This window comes from Brassica oleracea, chromosome C4 (assembly GCF_000695525.1).
Source record: "Brassica oleracea var. oleracea cultivar TO1000 chromosome C4, BOL, whole genome shotgun sequence".
Taxonomy (NCBI): Eukaryota; Viridiplantae; Streptophyta; class Magnoliopsida; order Brassicales; family Brassicaceae; genus Brassica; species Brassica oleracea.
In genome coordinates, this window is record NC_027751.1 from 8,537,413 (window position 1) to 8,554,234 (window position 16,822).

The following is a 16,822-nucleotide window of genomic DNA, read 5'->3' on the forward strand; positions in this document are numbered from 1 at the left end:
TTGTTTCATCATAAAAGTTGCATTTGTTGAAAAGAAGTTAGATAATATTTGATTTTTTCAACATCAAATTAAATTATATCCAAAAAGTTGCATTTGTTGAAAAGAAGTTAAATTATATTTGCATCAATAAAAACTATTGTTATCCTAATTGTTATAAAAAATTATCAAAATGTCTAAAAGTGTATATTTTCTCCAAATAAATGTCAAAGGTTGTAATTTTTCATCTTAAAATAACAATTTTTAAAAATGTTGTCTTTCCATCTTATATAAAATGTGGCATAATTTTTTTACAAATGAATTCCCGTGAGATACCGCACGGGTACCTTACCTAGTAATTATCCATAATAAAGTATAAAAAACATCCAAACAACTTTGATAAAAAAAAATTAGATAAATAAAACGAAACAAAAAGTAAAATAAAAGCAAACCAAAAGAAAAAAATAGTACTTTTATAAGAAAAAAATATGGATTTGAAGGCTATGAAAGTTTCACTTATTAATTGATTATCAAAATTAGATTATGACAACGATTTATTATCTAGAAACCATTTTAGATCACAACAAAAAACTCCTAATTTTTAGATTATCTACAAAAAATCACTATTTTGCATTTTGAAGAAGATAAGCAAGTATGGACCTTTACTGAAGAGAATAACATGTCTTATTTACTATGTGGTGATTAGAAAGAGGAGTTTTGATATGCAGACAAAACCGATTGAACTACAAATTAAGAAATCTAGATAGTGATAGCTCTTGACGACAATGCAATTCCGTTTCATATACTCAGGGAAGCTATTATTGACTTCAGTAATAGTAACGTCACTGGTAAAGGTGGATTTGCAGTTGTGTATAGGGAGGGGCACATTGTCTGATAGAACATAGATTGCAATCAAGAGAATGGAGTAAAACTGATGATTTGATTGGTATCAATACCTTCAAATGTGAAGTCATTGTGCTAACTAAGGTCCATCATCGCAATCTAGTGGTTCTCCTAGGGTATTGTATCGAAGGAGAAGAGATATTACTGTTTATCAGTCTATGCAACATGGATTGGATCTCATACAGTGGACTAGGCAGCTTACGATTTCCCTTGATGTGGCTAGAGGGCTCGAGTATCTACAGACCTTATCTCGTCGGAACAGAAGTTACGTACACCAAGATTTAAAACCTTCAAATATTCTTCTGGGATATGACTTGCGAGCAAGGGTGTCCGATTTCGGTTTAGTCCGGTCAGCAGTTGAAGGAAAAGATTCATTCATCAGCTTAAGCTTATGACTTTGCTTTATGCCATCAAAATTCAAATCCGATAAACAAGTAAAGGTTTTCTATGAAACGGCTAATCTCATGCATCGATTGCGTGAAAATGAAAACATTCGATTTACCTTTTACAAAATAAAAAATTTTGGTGTTCTTATATCCAATCTTTCTATTTTAGATATTTTTGGTGGATAATATTCCCTGTACATGGGTCAATAACTATATATAAATTTATATTTTTTGGCTTAATAAGTACTATATAGAGAATTAGTAGTAACTCATGAAAGGAATCATTAATTAGTATTCTATGATCTTTTTGAGACATATTTATCCAACCTCAACAATATATTTTAAAATATTGGAACATTTTTGATGACCTAAAAGTGAAAACACTTATATACGAAAAAATTGAGATTGCTAAAGAGATTGGAAGAGGAAGTCAACTTACACATAAAAGCCACGGCGAGACTAATTTCTAAATGGTAGCTTTACAATTTTCTTTGATTCATGTCCTTTTCTCTTTAATTTCATTTACATTTATCTTAAGCTTGGTCCATATTCTTTGTTTTCTCTTACTTTGTTCTAAAAGTTCCTCATTTGTAAATCTCTACACCCTCATTTAGTGTAAGGTAAGGCAAGCCATATATATATGGTAAATCCAATTCATTAACAAAACATTGATTTACTTTGCTCATACCTATTCATTATGACCATTTGCATCTTTTTGGTCACAACCTATTTGCATTTTTTTGGTCACGTTTACGACACTTTCACACCCTTTCAGTTATGATTCATTTGCATTCTTTCGGTCACAAGCCGTTCGTAGCTTTTCGGTCACGACCTGTTTGCACATTATCGGTCATGACATATTCACACCTTTTGGATCATAACATGTTCGTACCTCTCAGATCACATCATGTTCGTATCTCTTATATTACGACACATTCATACCCTCTTAGATCAAAACAAATTTATTCTTCTTCATTGATGACATCATATTAATATTTATAATTGTTAATCAATGTTAATATGAAAATTTCCATCTCTTAAGTTTTTAATATGAAAAGTTGTATTTATTAGCATTGAGATGAAAACTCATGTCTTTTTGTTTTTATTTTGCTCATATCTATTCATTAATACTTCATAAATATTTGCAATTTTCTATATCTAAAAGTCAATGTATTAATATGAAAATTTGAATCTCTTAATTTTTATACATGAAAATTGCATCTCTTAAAATTGTTTTACATGAAATTGTACTTATTAGTTTTTTAGATTAAAAGTTGTATATTTCACTTTTATTTTAATTATATCTTATAATTATTTTACATAAACATTTACAATCATTTTATATCTAAAAATCAGTGTATTAGTATAAATATTGAATCTCTTTTATATGAAAAGTTAGATTTATTAATTTTTAAGATGAAATATTGCATATATTGCTAATGAAAAGACACAACTTTTAAAACTAATACATTTTTTTTAAAAAGAATGAAAACATGCAACTTTTGACATTATAATGAAAAGATACAAAACTATAGAAAAACACAAGAGTTTATAATTTGACAACTTTTCAAAACTCGTTTCAGTTTTTAATGAAAAGACACAACTTTTCAACATTAATTAGGTTGCTAAGTTTTTGAGATGAAAAGTTGTGTCTTTCACTTTTCTTTTGCTCATATCTACTTATTATTCCTTTTCATAATATTTACAATTCTTTTATATCTAAAAATCAGTGTATTAATATGAACTAGGTTAACACCCGCACCTTGCGCATGATGATCATTATATATAAAAATTATTTTATATATTATATGTTTCTAACATATTATGAAATAATAAATATATATTGAATAATTAAAAAGTCAGTAACTATTACTTATATAATTAAATTGGAGCGAACATGTAAATAAATTTTATTAATCCAAAAATAATTTTTTATTTGATATGGTATATAATTAAATTTAAATAATAGTAACATATATATAGTAGATTTTAATATTAATATTTATTAAATGATGATTTTTGCTCATATGTTTTTTTTATCATTTGTATTTGTTATAGCAAAAAAATTATATTACGGATAACAAAATTTTCACTGTATGACTAATAGGTTAGGTAATTTATAATATTTTTAAAAATTAAGTTGTCAATTTTCTTTCAAATTTTTTATCAAAAAAAATTGTTCAAATTAAATTTCAAAATTAAGATATTTATGTGTTTTTTATACGGCATATAATTTAATTTAGAATGACATATATATATATCTTTTATTTTTAATACTTATTAAATGAGACTTTCAACTTATATGATTTTTTAATCATTTGTATCATGTCATAACAAAAATTTTAAACCATGGATCTCAAAATTTGAATGTGAGACTTTTAATAGTTTTAGTAATTTATTCTCGTTTTTAAAAATTCAAAATATAACATATAAAGAAAAATTTTAATTTTTTATTATATGGTTACTATGGTTATTTAATTTATTTTAATAGTTTAAAATTAGACAAATATAATATAAGATTATATTTATTTTTATCAAATCTTTATTATTCAAAATCATTTATTGCCATATATACTTTAGGCACATTAGGAAATTCCGTAATTTTATTTAAGGAAATAATGAAGCACATTAATAATGTATTTATGGTTAGTTTAATAAAAAAATATTATATATTTAGATGAACCAATCTATTTCTCTAAGGATTCTAAGAATTATTCTAGTGATGACACGTGGCTACGAAAAGTGTTGTAATGCTTCTCAAATAATATATAGGGGATACTCATCTATGAACAAAAATTCTTGTTATCATAATTTCTAAATCAGAATCTCAAATCTACTATAGTTCTCTAAAAAACGATAAATTTCCAAAATAGCAGTTTAAAAAAAAAATAATTAAAAATACAACTTATTGATAATTATTTATGAAAGAATACTCATATTTGAACAAAAAATATTGTTTTCCTAATTTCTAAATCAGAATCTCAAATCTACAATAGTTCTCTAAAAATAATAACTTTCCAAAGTAGCAAATTTAAAATTTAATATAAAATTGATCAACAGTTCTAAAAGAATACTCATATATCAACAAAAATTATTGTTATCCTAATTTCAAAATCATAATCCTAAATCTACAAATAGTTCTCTTAAAAATGACAACTTTCCAAAGTAACAGTTATAAGATATTTAATTAAAATATACAACATAATGATCAAAAATTCTAAAATAATTTTCATCCATCAAAAAAATTATTGTTATCCTAATTTCTAAATCAGAATCTCAAATCTACAAATAGTTCTCTAAAAATGATAAGTTTCCAAAAATAGCCATTCAAAAAAAATATTTAAAAATTCAACATATTGATCAAAAATCTTAAAATAATACTCATATATCAACAAACCTTCTTGTTATCCTAATTTCTAAATGAAAATCTCGAATCTACGATAGTTATCTAAAAATGATAACTTTCCAAAAATAGTAGTTTAAAAAAATAATAATTAAAAAATACAACTTATTGATCAAAAATTCTTGTTATCTTAATTTCTAAATCAGAATCCCAAATCTACAAACAGTTCTCTAAAAATGGTAGATTTCCAAAATTACCAGCTTAAATTTTTTTTTTTAAAGACAACTTATTGATCAGAAATTCTAAAAGAATACTCTTTTTATCAACAAAAATTCTTGTTATCCAAAATTATAAATAAGAAACTCAAATCTACAATACTTCTCTATAAAAATGATAACTTTCGAAAAATAACTGTTTTAAAAAAAAAATTATTTTAAAAATACAACCTATTGATCAACATTCTAAGGTAATACTCAATTATCAACAAAAAATCTTGTTATCATAGTTTTTAAATCAAAATCTCAAATCTACAATTGTTTTCTACAAAATGATAATTATCCCAAAATAGCATATTTTAAAAAAATTAACTAAAAATACGATTTATTGATCAAAAATTCTAAAAGAATACTCATCTATCAACAAAATTTTTTGTTATCCTAATTTTTAAATTAGAATCCGAACTCTACAATAGTTCTCTCAAAATATGATAAATTTCCCAAATTAGTAGTTTTTAAAAATTTAAATAAAAAATACAACTTATTGATCAAAAATTATTAAAAATACTCATCTATCAACAAAAAATATTGTTATCCTAATTTCAAAATCAGAATCTCAAATCTATAAATAGTTCTCTAAAAATGATAACATTCCAAAATAGATGTTTTAAAAGATTTAATTAAATAATACAACCTATTGATCAAAAATACTAAATAATACCATCCTATCAACACAAATTATTGTTATACTAAGTTCTAAATTAGAATCTCAATCACTTTCTCGGATTCCGTCGAATCCAAACATCTTTCTCCTTCAATCACTTTTTTGCAAATATGAATCATTTATTTTTGTGGGTTTCTCCGGCAATGGAAAATCACCAATTTGCATGGATCTTATGGTATATATGGAAAGGAAGAAACAATAAGGTTTTCAGCAACATATTGTTCACAGTTGGTGAAAATGGTTTCTGAACCCGAAAAATGACATGTTTTTGCAAGTTATCTGGAAGATATCAAGATCCTGAAAAGAAGTTTCCACAGCTCAGAGCTCATCCATATACTAAGGACGCATAATTCAAGGGTGGATAGTCTAGCACGCAGTGCAAGAAAGCAACCTTAGTTTGTTGTCCATAAAAAAAATCTCAAATCTACAGTAGTTCTCTCAAAATATGTTAACCTATTGATCAAAAAATCTAATAGAATACCCATCTATCAACAAATATTATTGTTATCCTAATTTCTAAATTAAAATCTCAAATCAATAAATAGTTCTCTTAAAATGATAACTTTCCAAAAATACTCATACATAAAAAAAAATATTATTATCCTAATTTTTAAATCAGAATCTCAAATCTACAATAGTTTTCTAAAAAATGATAACTTTCTAAAAATAGCCATTTAAAAATACAACCCATTGACCAAAAATTTAAAAGAATACTTTTATATCAACAAATATTCTTGTTATCCTACTTTCTAAATCACAACCCCAAATTTACAATTATAAAAATGATAACTTTCCAAAAATAGCAGTTTTGAAAAATTTATTTAAATAATACAACCTATTGATCAAAAATTATACAAGAATACTTATCTATCAAGAAAAATTAGTACTATCCAGATTTCTAATTCAGAATCTCAAATCTACCAATAGTTCGCTAAAAATGATAAATTTCCAAACATAGTAGTTTTTATAAAAATTAATTAAGAAATACAACTTATTGATCATAACTTATGAAAGAATACTCATCTATCAACAAAAATTATTGTTATCCTAATTTCTAAATCAAAATCTCAAATCTACAATAGTTCTCTAAAAAAATTATAACTTTCCAAAACTAGCCGTTTTAAAAATATTACTAAAAAACAACATATTGATCAAAAACTCTAAAAAAATACTCATATATCAACAAAAATTCTTGTTATCTTAATTTCTATATCAGAATCTCAATTCTACCAATAGTTCGCTAAAAATGATTACTTTCCAAAAATAGCAGTTTTTATAAAAATTAATTAAAAAATACAACCTATTGATCATAACTTATGAAAGAATATTCGTCTATCAACAAAAATTCTTGTTATCCTAATTTCTAAATCAAAATCTCAAATCTGCAATAGTTCTCTACAAAAATTATAACTTTCCAAAACTAGTCGTTTAAAAAATATTATTAAAAAACAACATATTAATCAAACACTCTGAAAGAATACTCATATATCAACAAAAATTCTTGTTATCCTAATTTGTATATCAGGATCCCAAAACTACAATAATTCTTTATAAAAAATAACTTCCAAAAATAGCCGTTTTAAAAAAAAAATATTTTTAAAAAGTTGTTCGTTTGTCCATTTGTAATTAAAATTAAGTATTTTATCTAGTTATTACGAGTAAGATAAATAGACCAATTTGTATTCAAAAATAAAATTTGTATTAGAAGTAAAATTAAACATAACTTTGTTTTAAATTAAAAAAAAATAGAATATTTTTATAAAACATAGTTTTAAGTTTATGAAACATAGTTTTTTTTTTTTTTTTTTTTTTTTTTTTTTTTTTTTGCAACTGATGGAACATAGTTTTAAGAATATGTATCAAGAGAATTGCCCGCCTAGGATGAGTCGTTTCTAGTATCTGTGTCAAAGAGCTCCCTCTTGGCCTCATCACTTTTCATTCTCTTCTATCTAACAAAAAGAACAGTAGGCAGCTCATTTTTTTCCAATCTTCTAGCTGATGCAGTCTCGCGCATGGTCGCGGCTAAATAGTTACTACAGAAGAGCAACACTGCCCATATCAGACCATGTTAGTTCCAACCAACTATCAAATCCGCTACGTTCGATTTCCTCTTCCAGCTATACCAAATCGAACGTAACACGACCCGAATGGCTGATCTCGACTCTATGCAAAGAAGGTAGAATCACAGAAGCACGCAAGCTGTTCGACGAATTACCCGAGAGAGATGTGATCACATGGACGGATGTGATCAACGGGTATATCAAGTCAGGGAACATGAGCGAAGCTAGAGAGCTCTTCGACAGGGCTGATTCCAGGAAAAATGTGGTGACGTGGACAGCCATGGTTCGTGGGTACTTGCAATCCAAGCAATTCTCTGCAGCTGAGATGCTTTTCCAGGCGATGCCGGAGAGAAATATAGTTTCTTGGAACACTATGATTGATGGGTACGCTCAAAGCGGGAGAATTGACAAGGCCCTGGAACTGTTCGATGAAATGCCTGAGAGAAACATTGTTTCTTGGAACACGATGATTAAAGGGCTTGTGATGCGTGGGAGGATGGAAGAGGCTATGAGTTTGTTCGAGAGGATGCCTGTAAGGGATGTCAAGTCATGGACTGCTGTTGTGGATGGATTAGCGAAGAACGGTAAGGTGGATGAAGCGAGACGGGTTTTTGATTGTATGCCTGAGAGAAACATCGTTTCGTGGAACGCGATGATCACTGGTTACGCACATAACAATAGGATAGAGGAAGCTGACCAACTCTTTCAAGTGATGCCGGAGAGAGACTTTGCGTCTTGGAATACGATGATCACAGGGTTTATACGGAATGGCGAAGTAAACAGGGCGTGTTCTTTGTTTGAACGGATGCCTGAAAAGAATGTTATATCCTGGACCACAATGATTACAGGATACGTTCAGGTTAAAGAAAACGAAGATGCGTTGAAAGTTTTCTCAAACATGTTGAGGGATGGTTGTGTTAAGCCTAACGTGGGAACTTACGTGAGCGTTCTAAGTGCATGTAGTGACATGGCTGGTCTTGTGGAAGGACGGCAGATTCACCAGTTGATATCTAAGTCTGTCCACCAGAAGAACGAGATCGTGACTTCAGCGCTTATTAACATGTACTCAAAATGCGGTGAGCTGGTAGCTGCGAGGAAGATTTACGATTCTGGGATGGTAAGCCAGAGGGATTTGATATCATGGAACAGTATGATTGCTGTTTACGCACACCACGGGCGTGGGAAAGAAGCGATTGAAATGTATGATCAGATGCGGAAGCACGGGTTCAAACCAAGTGAGGTGACCTATCTTAACTTGCTATCTGCTTGTAGCCATGCCGGTTTGGTGGATAAAGGAATGGAGTTCTTTGAGGAGCTCGTGAGAGACGAGTCACTTTCTGTGCGAGAAGATCACTATACGTGTCTAGTGGATCTCTTTGGTCGGGCTGGTAGATTGAAAGATGTGTTTAAGTTCATCAACAGTGTCGACGCTAAGCCATCAGGTTCCGTCTATGGAGCGCTCTTGTCGGCTTGTAATGTTCACGGTGAAGTGAGTATTGCTTCCGAGGTGGTGAAGAAGGTTCTGGAAACAGGGGCGGATGATGCTGGGACGTATGTAATGATGTCTAATATATATAAACGGAGTGGGAAAAGGGAGGAAGCTGCAGAGATGAGGATGAGGATGAAGGAGAGAGGGTTGAAGAAACCGCCTGGTTGTAGTTGGGTTAAGGTCGGGTTTCGGTGGCATGCTTTTGTAGTTGGACACTTGTCTCATCCTCAGTTTGAAGCTCTTGATTGGGTAGTAACAGGTCTTAGCAACAAAATGAGGAAGAGCAAGAACATGACTCCAGATGTTGAAGAAGATGAGTTCTTATCTATTTGAGTTACGCCTGGTCTTATAAATTTATCATTATTATTTTTGTCAGATTCCATCTTTTACCATTTTATACTGAATAATACAGTTATTCATTCTTCTCTGTTATATAAAAAATGATGTTTCCTAATTGTTTTTTTTAGAGCAAAAAAATGATAACTATGTCGCTTTAGTCTAATCTCATATACTTTATGTCTCGTTAGTTTAATTATTTTCAAAAGGGCAATAATGCCCTTAAAATTGTAATTTTTAAATATAATAAATAATGGGTTCGATCAAGCGGGATCGATCGATCCGAAATTACAAGGTCGAACGGATCGATCGATCCTGATCATTATGCAGAACAAAAGAAACTCGGAGCATATACTGATCGACCTGGTCCATTTCACTCGATCGCCAAAGGACGATTTCATACAGGTCGACCGATCTCGAATTATAGACCGATTGATCTCGTGCCCAGGTAAGTATTCCAAATCGATTTCCTGGTTTTCTTCGGTTATATCTGGTTTGATTCCCACATGATTTGAACCAACCAAACACGATTTCAACTCTTTAAATTCGATTTCTTTGGGACGAAACCCATAATTTTTCATCTCCTTCACGAACAAAGAGGGAGAAAATCAAAGTCTCAAGTTCATAAACCCTAACTCACTCAATTTCACACTGATTTGGTAGAAATAATGTGAAATTTTTGTGAACATTTTGTGAACAATCAATAGAATATAGAAGACGGCGTGAGAAAAAAGTTACCACGTTTTTTCCGTTTTTTTTTTAATTAAAAAAATCGATTTTTTCAAAATATGAAAGTGAGTATTCCCAAATATTTTGTTTCCATATTTTTAGGAACTGATTTCTTATCCGTAGAATACAGCTAATCTGTAGAGGTTTTTAGAATTATAGTAATGTGTAGATTTTGATTTCTACATGTTTTAGATTTACAGTAAATCTGTAGAAGTCGGTTTCTACGTGTTTTATATTTATATTAAGACTTATTCTTGGGTTCACCCCCTAGGGTGAACCTGTAGGTTCATCAACCAATATGATTGTGTTATTTCATATTCGATATCTTTTAAAAAAGGAAACAAAATATTGTCAAATTATATTATTTTTTTAAAATTAAAAGGTAAAAATAAATAAATAAAAAATAGTAGTAATTACAAAAGAAAATATTTTTAACGTCGTCAGCAAAACATTAAACCCTAAATCCTAATCCCTAAACCCTAAATCCTAAACCCTAAACCCTTGGGTAAATCCTAAACTCTAGGATAAATCTTAAACTCTAGGATAAATCTTAAACTCTAAATCAAAATCACTAAACACTAAAACACTCAAGGGTTTAGGGTTTAGGATTTAGGGTTTAGAGTTTTAGGGTTTGTTTTTATTTAGAGTTTAGGATTTATCCAAGCGTTTAGGGTTTAACCAAGGGTTTAGAGTTTACCCAAGGGTTTAGGGTTTCCCTAAGGGTTTAGGTTTACCCAAGGGTTTAGGATTTAAGGTTTAAGGATTAGGATTTAGGGTTTAGTGTTTTGCCGACGACGTTAAAAAAAATTTTTTTTAATTTTTTTTTCTGTAACTGCTATTTGTTTTTTTACTTTTAATTTTTACCAATATGGATCATTTATTTTGGAGAGTGTCCCCCGAAATGGAGGATCATTACTTTGCTTGGATTCTCTGGTATATATGGAAAGGTAGAAACAATAAAGTTTTTAGCAATTTGGATATGGATCCCATAGATACTCTCAAATTGGCAGAAACGGAATCGTTACTTTGGGCGGAAGCACAAAACTCTCAGACTCAGAGTACGGACCGCACCCAAGTTCCAGTACCTTTGGCAATACCGAGTATACCAGGTAGATGGTGTTTTACGGACGGATCTTGGAAAACAGAGGATAAATATTCAGGGCAAGGATGGTACAGTACCCTGGAAGGTTACGATGGACTAATGGGAGCAAGGAATACGAGAGCGAGTCAGTCGCCACTACACACAGAGATAGAGGCTCTCATATGGGCAATGGAATGCATGAGGAATCTTCGACAGTCTTGTGTTACTTTTGCAACGAATTGTGCTCAATTGGTGAAGATGGTTTCAGAACCAGAAGAGTGGCCAGCCTTTGCAAGTTATTTGGAAGACATAAAGTTCTTGAAGAGAAGTTTCAACAGCTCAGAGATCATTCATATACCACGGACACATAACTCAAAGGCGGATAGTCTAGCACGCAGTGCAAGGAAACAACTGTCGTTTGTCGTTCATATGGATGCAGAGTTACCGGGATGGTTCGCAGAGTCTATATGAATCTGTTTTGCTGCTGACAAAAAAAAAAAAAAAATTAAAAACATAATATAATTTGAAAATATTTTGTTTCCTTTTTTAAAAGATATCGATTTGAAATAATAAAATTCTATTGGCCGGTGAATATAGAGGTTCACCCTAGGGGGTGAAGCCAAGAATAACTCTTTTATTAATGTGTAGATTTTGATTTCTAAAGATTTTAGATAGGTAGGTTAAGCGCGGAATGTATATTCTAAATATTTTTAGAATACTCTTATTTACGTAGATTATGTATTCTAAACATTGTAGATTCAATGAAAAAAAAATGGATTTCGTTTTCTACTTTGTAGAATGTTATTTCTACTTTATTTAGAACATAATCTGAAAATTATGATTTAAATATTTTTAGAATTGAAAAAAATACCACTAAATTCATATAGGTATTTTATCAATAGTTACTATTTTTCTAATTTTTTTTGTTTGTAAAACTATTTATTAAATTTATTTTCAAAAATATTAAATGGTATTATAGGCAAAAATGAGACAAAATATATATTAGTCTAAAAGTACATAATTATCATTATTTTGCTCTAAAAAAAAAAACAATTTTCCCAAAATGTTTTTGAGTGTTTCCCGAAAAATTTGGGACTTGGTGCTGAGTTACTCATCACAAATTTTTGAAGACGTTCAACTTCAAGATGTCTGATAACACGAAACTAGTTAGTAAGCAAACTCGAGCTATCGACCGGTTAAAACTGACCGAGTGAACACTAATCCTAAATTGAATGTATGGAGTCTCAGTCAAAAAGGCTAACCAATGCTAGTGTTATAATAAAATAGGAGTATAACAAATTCCGCAGAAACTACCATCTCCTGGCCAGTTACAACAGTTCATACATGGACCAAACTCAACAAGAAAAAGAAAAAAAGAGAAACAAACAAACAAAAAGTAAAGAAGATGGCCAAATTTTAAGGAAGAGAAAGAAGATTAGAGGGAGATCTCACATGGTGCGTGAAACGTTCTTCCGCGGCAAATCGCTTCCAGGTTTTCTCCAGCGTACGAGCACAGTGGTGACACTTCCACACCTATTTAAGCCATGATCATTAATTAATACCAGCTGCTTTATAGTGATGAAAAATAAGCGTTGGATAGATGATAGATTTTTTACCAGTCGCATATAAAGGTACGGAGTGTGTTAGAAATCCACCAGCTGCTATGACCCAACGTGTGTGCAGCCGTAGAACCAGCAGTTTCGCGCTTTCTGGCGTGTCGAAGCTCGACCCGTTTGCATTCTTTACAGGCGCAAATTCTTCCTCCCTCAACACCTATAAAGACGAGAATTAATCTTTCACAATTGAACGTATTTATCGGTTTGATGGTTTTCATTAAGAATAACAGAACACAATACCTCGAAGAGTGCAGTTGAAGGAGCATAGGGAAAGCAATCAAATATGAACTGTTCTAGTTTCACTCCCTCTATAGAACCATTTATAGACGGTATCTTCTTCTCTGCCACATGGTAACTGCAAGAGTTTTTGATATCAGATATTATGAATATGTTCAAATGTTTTCATACTGCAGGATTGAATTAGAGTGAAAGCATCTCTCACATGCTGTCTTTTTCCAGCCCGTTTGCAACTTGGTTAAGGAAATCCAGAGTGAACATGTGTAAGCACACCTGAAACATACTTGCATCAGGAGAGTAAACACATGCCACTTCCATAACAACACTCACTGTCCTTCCTTGCAGATTTTTAACATAACCAATGCATAAGTTGCATAAAATGGAGCAATCACTAGCAATTATGTCTTAAAATTAACTTATAAGAACTTCAAAACAATGTATAAGAGAGAGGAGTTTACGTTACTCCAGCAAAATTTAAGACGTCCTGTTTGTTGATTAGTTTCAGAAGCCATGGACTCATCAAGCTCTGTGTACTCAACCACGGTCAGAGGCCCGCCTTTTCCCCTCCTCACAAATACTCCAACCTTTTCTTGTGGATATGCCTGTTCTCATACAACAAACTTCTCGATTAAGACTTGACTTTGATTTGTCTTCCGATAAACTAGATGCAAGAAGGTGAAAATTTAATGTAGGATATTGAACATTAGAAAGGTATATGAATACCTTACGGACTACTTTTGCAGCAGAAGCTGCACCTTTGTCGATGAAGTATCCTAGAAAAGTAGGGTCAGCTACTCGAACCTGTTTCCCAAGATTGCCGTTTATTACTCAAATAGCCGAGAAGAATTGACAAATTACTCCAAATAAAGACTAGAAATCACTGAAAGAGCTACCAGAACATTGTCAACACCATAGCAATCCACATACTTTATCCCCCTGGAAGCCATATCTTCTAATAACCCTGAATATTTTAGAGCTGGACAAACATATATAATGTTTCGGATCAGAATCGGAAAATGTTGAAAATACTATTTCCGATAACTAGAGCAGGAGGACTAGAGGATATCTACCTGCATAAACTCCCCCGTTCCCATCTGGAGCCTTGGCTAGCTAGTCCCAAAGAATTGAAATTCATAAGGTCAGTGTCTTAAGGGTATAAAGTAACTGCTATAAACATCAATAGCCGGCGTGTAAGTAGCTTGTTTACACATACACTGAAAGGTGTCTCCATAATAAACTTTCCATCCTTAGTAATGCAAGGTAGAGTTCCTTGTTGGAAAAATGTGACCTACAGAGAGTGGGATCGATATTGGTGTCAGCACAAAAGAGGAAACAGTAGACATGAACGAAAACTAGTCGCTCTTACTTGATCTGCCTCAAGGCCAAAGTACTTGTGACTCTCGAAGAATTTTTGTGTTGGTTCGTGAGTAAATGGACTGGTCATTATATACCACTGTATTGCAACTGGGCGAGTTGGACCTGCTGCAGGCAACATGTCATGTGAAACAAGGTTCAGAAATGGTATAGTTGTGGGGATAAATAGTATGGTGGAGTTATGAACTTTACCCTCACTCATTGCCTGAGCAGCAAGCCTTTGGACACACAAGATCCTCTCAGCTTGAATCTGGAAAAGTGACTTCCCAGATGGCAGTCCGATATCTAAGATGATAAAACTACTATGATAAGGTAATAATAGAAACCGGAAACAGTAAAACAAGTCATGTTATATAATATTGCTCAAACAGGAGAAGCTGAACTTGCAAAGCCAATTTTCAACAGTATATAGAAGATGGACAGCAAAACACAGAACTAAAAAATGAGAAATACTCACTATAACACCCTTTGGGATCTGAACTTCCAAGTCTTGTTCCCTGCAATTATTATTTTTATAACCAGATCATTTCATGAGAACGTTATTCACATGGACGTACTGACAAACACTACATTGAAAACAAGCAACTAATATCTACTCAAACGTAGCTTTTACCCCCTACATCTCGTTCAACTGGTCAACTCACAATATGGATGACAGACACTCCCATACGGATATTCCGAAGGTACATTAAATGTTAAAGCAAATGGGAAAAGAAGATTACAGGATCGTATAAAGTATCCTTGAGGTCACGTGATAACCATTCTTTTTCGTTATTAGGTGCTTAGATATCTAGAAGAAGGCACCGACGGGTAAGCTTTTTTTTTTTAAAGCACTCGTGATTACTTTCAAATAAAGCCTTTATGGCCTCAACCCACAATTATAAAAAAAAAAAAACATGTCAGACCCCAGCTTAAGCAATTATTGAGTAGGTAGCAAGCATCATTCCAACATCATTTCAGCCATAATGCGACCCATTCCAACCATAATCCGAATATCATTAAAATCTACTCAACCAATCTTTAGTGATTAGTACTTACTTAGAACTAATCCAAGACAAATCAGATCAATGTTTTATTTCTAAAGCAACATAAGACTCAAGAAAATAATAAGATGCAAGTAATGATTAAAGTAACCTGTCCACCAGATAAAAGCACCACACCCAATTTGCCTTCATAGATAGCCTTCAACCCCATCTTCCACCATTTTTCTTTGTCTTCCTTTCTTCTTTCCTCCACCGTCGACACACAACTCTCCGGCGGCGCCTCGATCGCCGCCGCTGGCAACCCTAACGAGGTCAAAAACAGAGCTCAAATTCAAATCTCCATATAATGCGTGTGAAAGAGGCTGAAACAATTTGATTAAATTAAGATAAAAACAGAAGTTGATAAGTAAAACCTTGAGAGTTAAGTGAGCATCTGATGATCCGATCTATTCTTGGAAGATCCAAATTCTACAAGGACGGAAACGGATCACGCTTAAAACAATCCAATCAAAATGCGAAATCGAGCCAAATGTTCATTCACACCAAGCAATATATTATCCGATTCACCTCGATTTCAGTGACGAGGAGGTGACGCTCTTCCGGTGAGAGCTCTTCCCAGAGAGCGAAAACATCTTCCTGTCCGTAGTCCTTGAGCCTCTCCACTAGCTCCTGATGAGGTGACGCCGTCGGCGGAGGAGGTGTCAGCGTCGTCGTCACGTCCGCGGTTTTAATCTCTGTCTCCGTCGTTGGCTCCTCCATCGTCGTCGTCTATCGAACGTAAATCTCAAGTCTAGAGGATTTTATAGTACCGAAGAGAAGAGAGACGATGAATCAAAAATTAATCAACGTGTTAATAGTATTTGTAAATGACCATAATACCCTCCTTCAGTCCGTCGACATGATCTCCTTCAAAGTCAAAGTCCTCCGACAATTTGTTGGCCTAACCCTCCATTTGGCTCCGCAGGTTCCGGCCCATTTAGAATTAACTTGCATATATCCTTTTGATAAATATCAAGCTTCATGTATTTGTCCAAATTTGATGAATTTTTAACGCATATTTTTTGAGATCCTCATTTCAATTCCAGTGGTATTTACTCACGCATTTGGAGAAGGCCACATGGGAGTTTCAGCTAAACCATATCAGCTCCAACAAGTCAGCTAACTCAGATTTAATATCACTGGGCAGATTGTGAAACAAGGAAGAAACAGATGCTTGTTGGCACTTGTTTTATCGAACTGGGATTGTCTTAAACTTAACTGCCTGCTTGCAAGTTACAACTATTTCAACATTTGTGTTCACTGTAGCTATTCCATGAGATTCTTCAGCTTCCTGACATTTGTGCCCACAATCTCAGCCTTTTTTTGAAGAA

At 32.2% G+C, this 16,822-nt stretch overlaps 2 protein-coding genes across 6 annotated transcripts; one reads left to right on the forward strand and one right to left on the reverse strand.

The window, feature by feature from the left end:
- Positions 1-7,381: 7,381 nt before the first annotated feature.
- LOC106337333 (pentatricopeptide repeat-containing protein At2g35030, mitochondrial) lies at positions 7,382-9,541 on the forward strand. The gene has a single exon (XM_013776430.1). It carries the CDS (start codon positions 7,546-7,548, stop codon positions 9,427-9,429), a length of 1,884 nt encoding a protein of 627 aa, XP_013631884.1. The 5' UTR covers positions 7,382-7,545; the 3' UTR covers positions 9,430-9,541.
- Positions 9,542-12,500: 2,959 nt separating this feature from the next.
- Positions 12,501-16,275, reverse strand: LOC106336675 (UDP-N-acetylglucosamine diphosphorylase 2). Of its 5 annotated transcripts, none has more exons than XM_013775583.1 (15): positions 16,020-16,274; positions 15,866-15,920; positions 15,604-15,755; positions 14,927-14,966; positions 14,662-14,754; positions 14,462-14,574; positions 14,309-14,383; positions 14,166-14,205; positions 13,989-14,071; positions 13,819-13,896; positions 13,554-13,697; positions 13,301-13,368; positions 13,099-13,213; positions 12,859-13,015; positions 12,501-12,775 (listed from the first exon to the last, which is right to left on the reverse strand). In XM_013775583.1, the coding sequence occupies exons 1-15, from the start codon at positions 16,209-16,211 to the stop codon at positions 12,678-12,680; spliced, it is 1,503 nt and encodes a 500-aa protein (XP_013631037.1). In that variant the 5' UTR covers positions 16,212-16,274; the 3' UTR covers positions 12,501-12,677. The 5 variants fall into 5 exon arrangements, 2 of the variants coding, with proteins under 2 accessions (XP_013631037.1, XP_013631034.1); XM_013775580.1 differs by having other exon boundaries at positions 14,462-14,577; XR_001268865.1 differs by lacking the exons at positions 12,501-12,775; positions 12,859-13,015 and having other exon boundaries at positions 13,196-13,213; positions 13,301-13,424; positions 14,462-14,577.
- Positions 16,276-16,822: the final 547 nt, after the last annotated feature.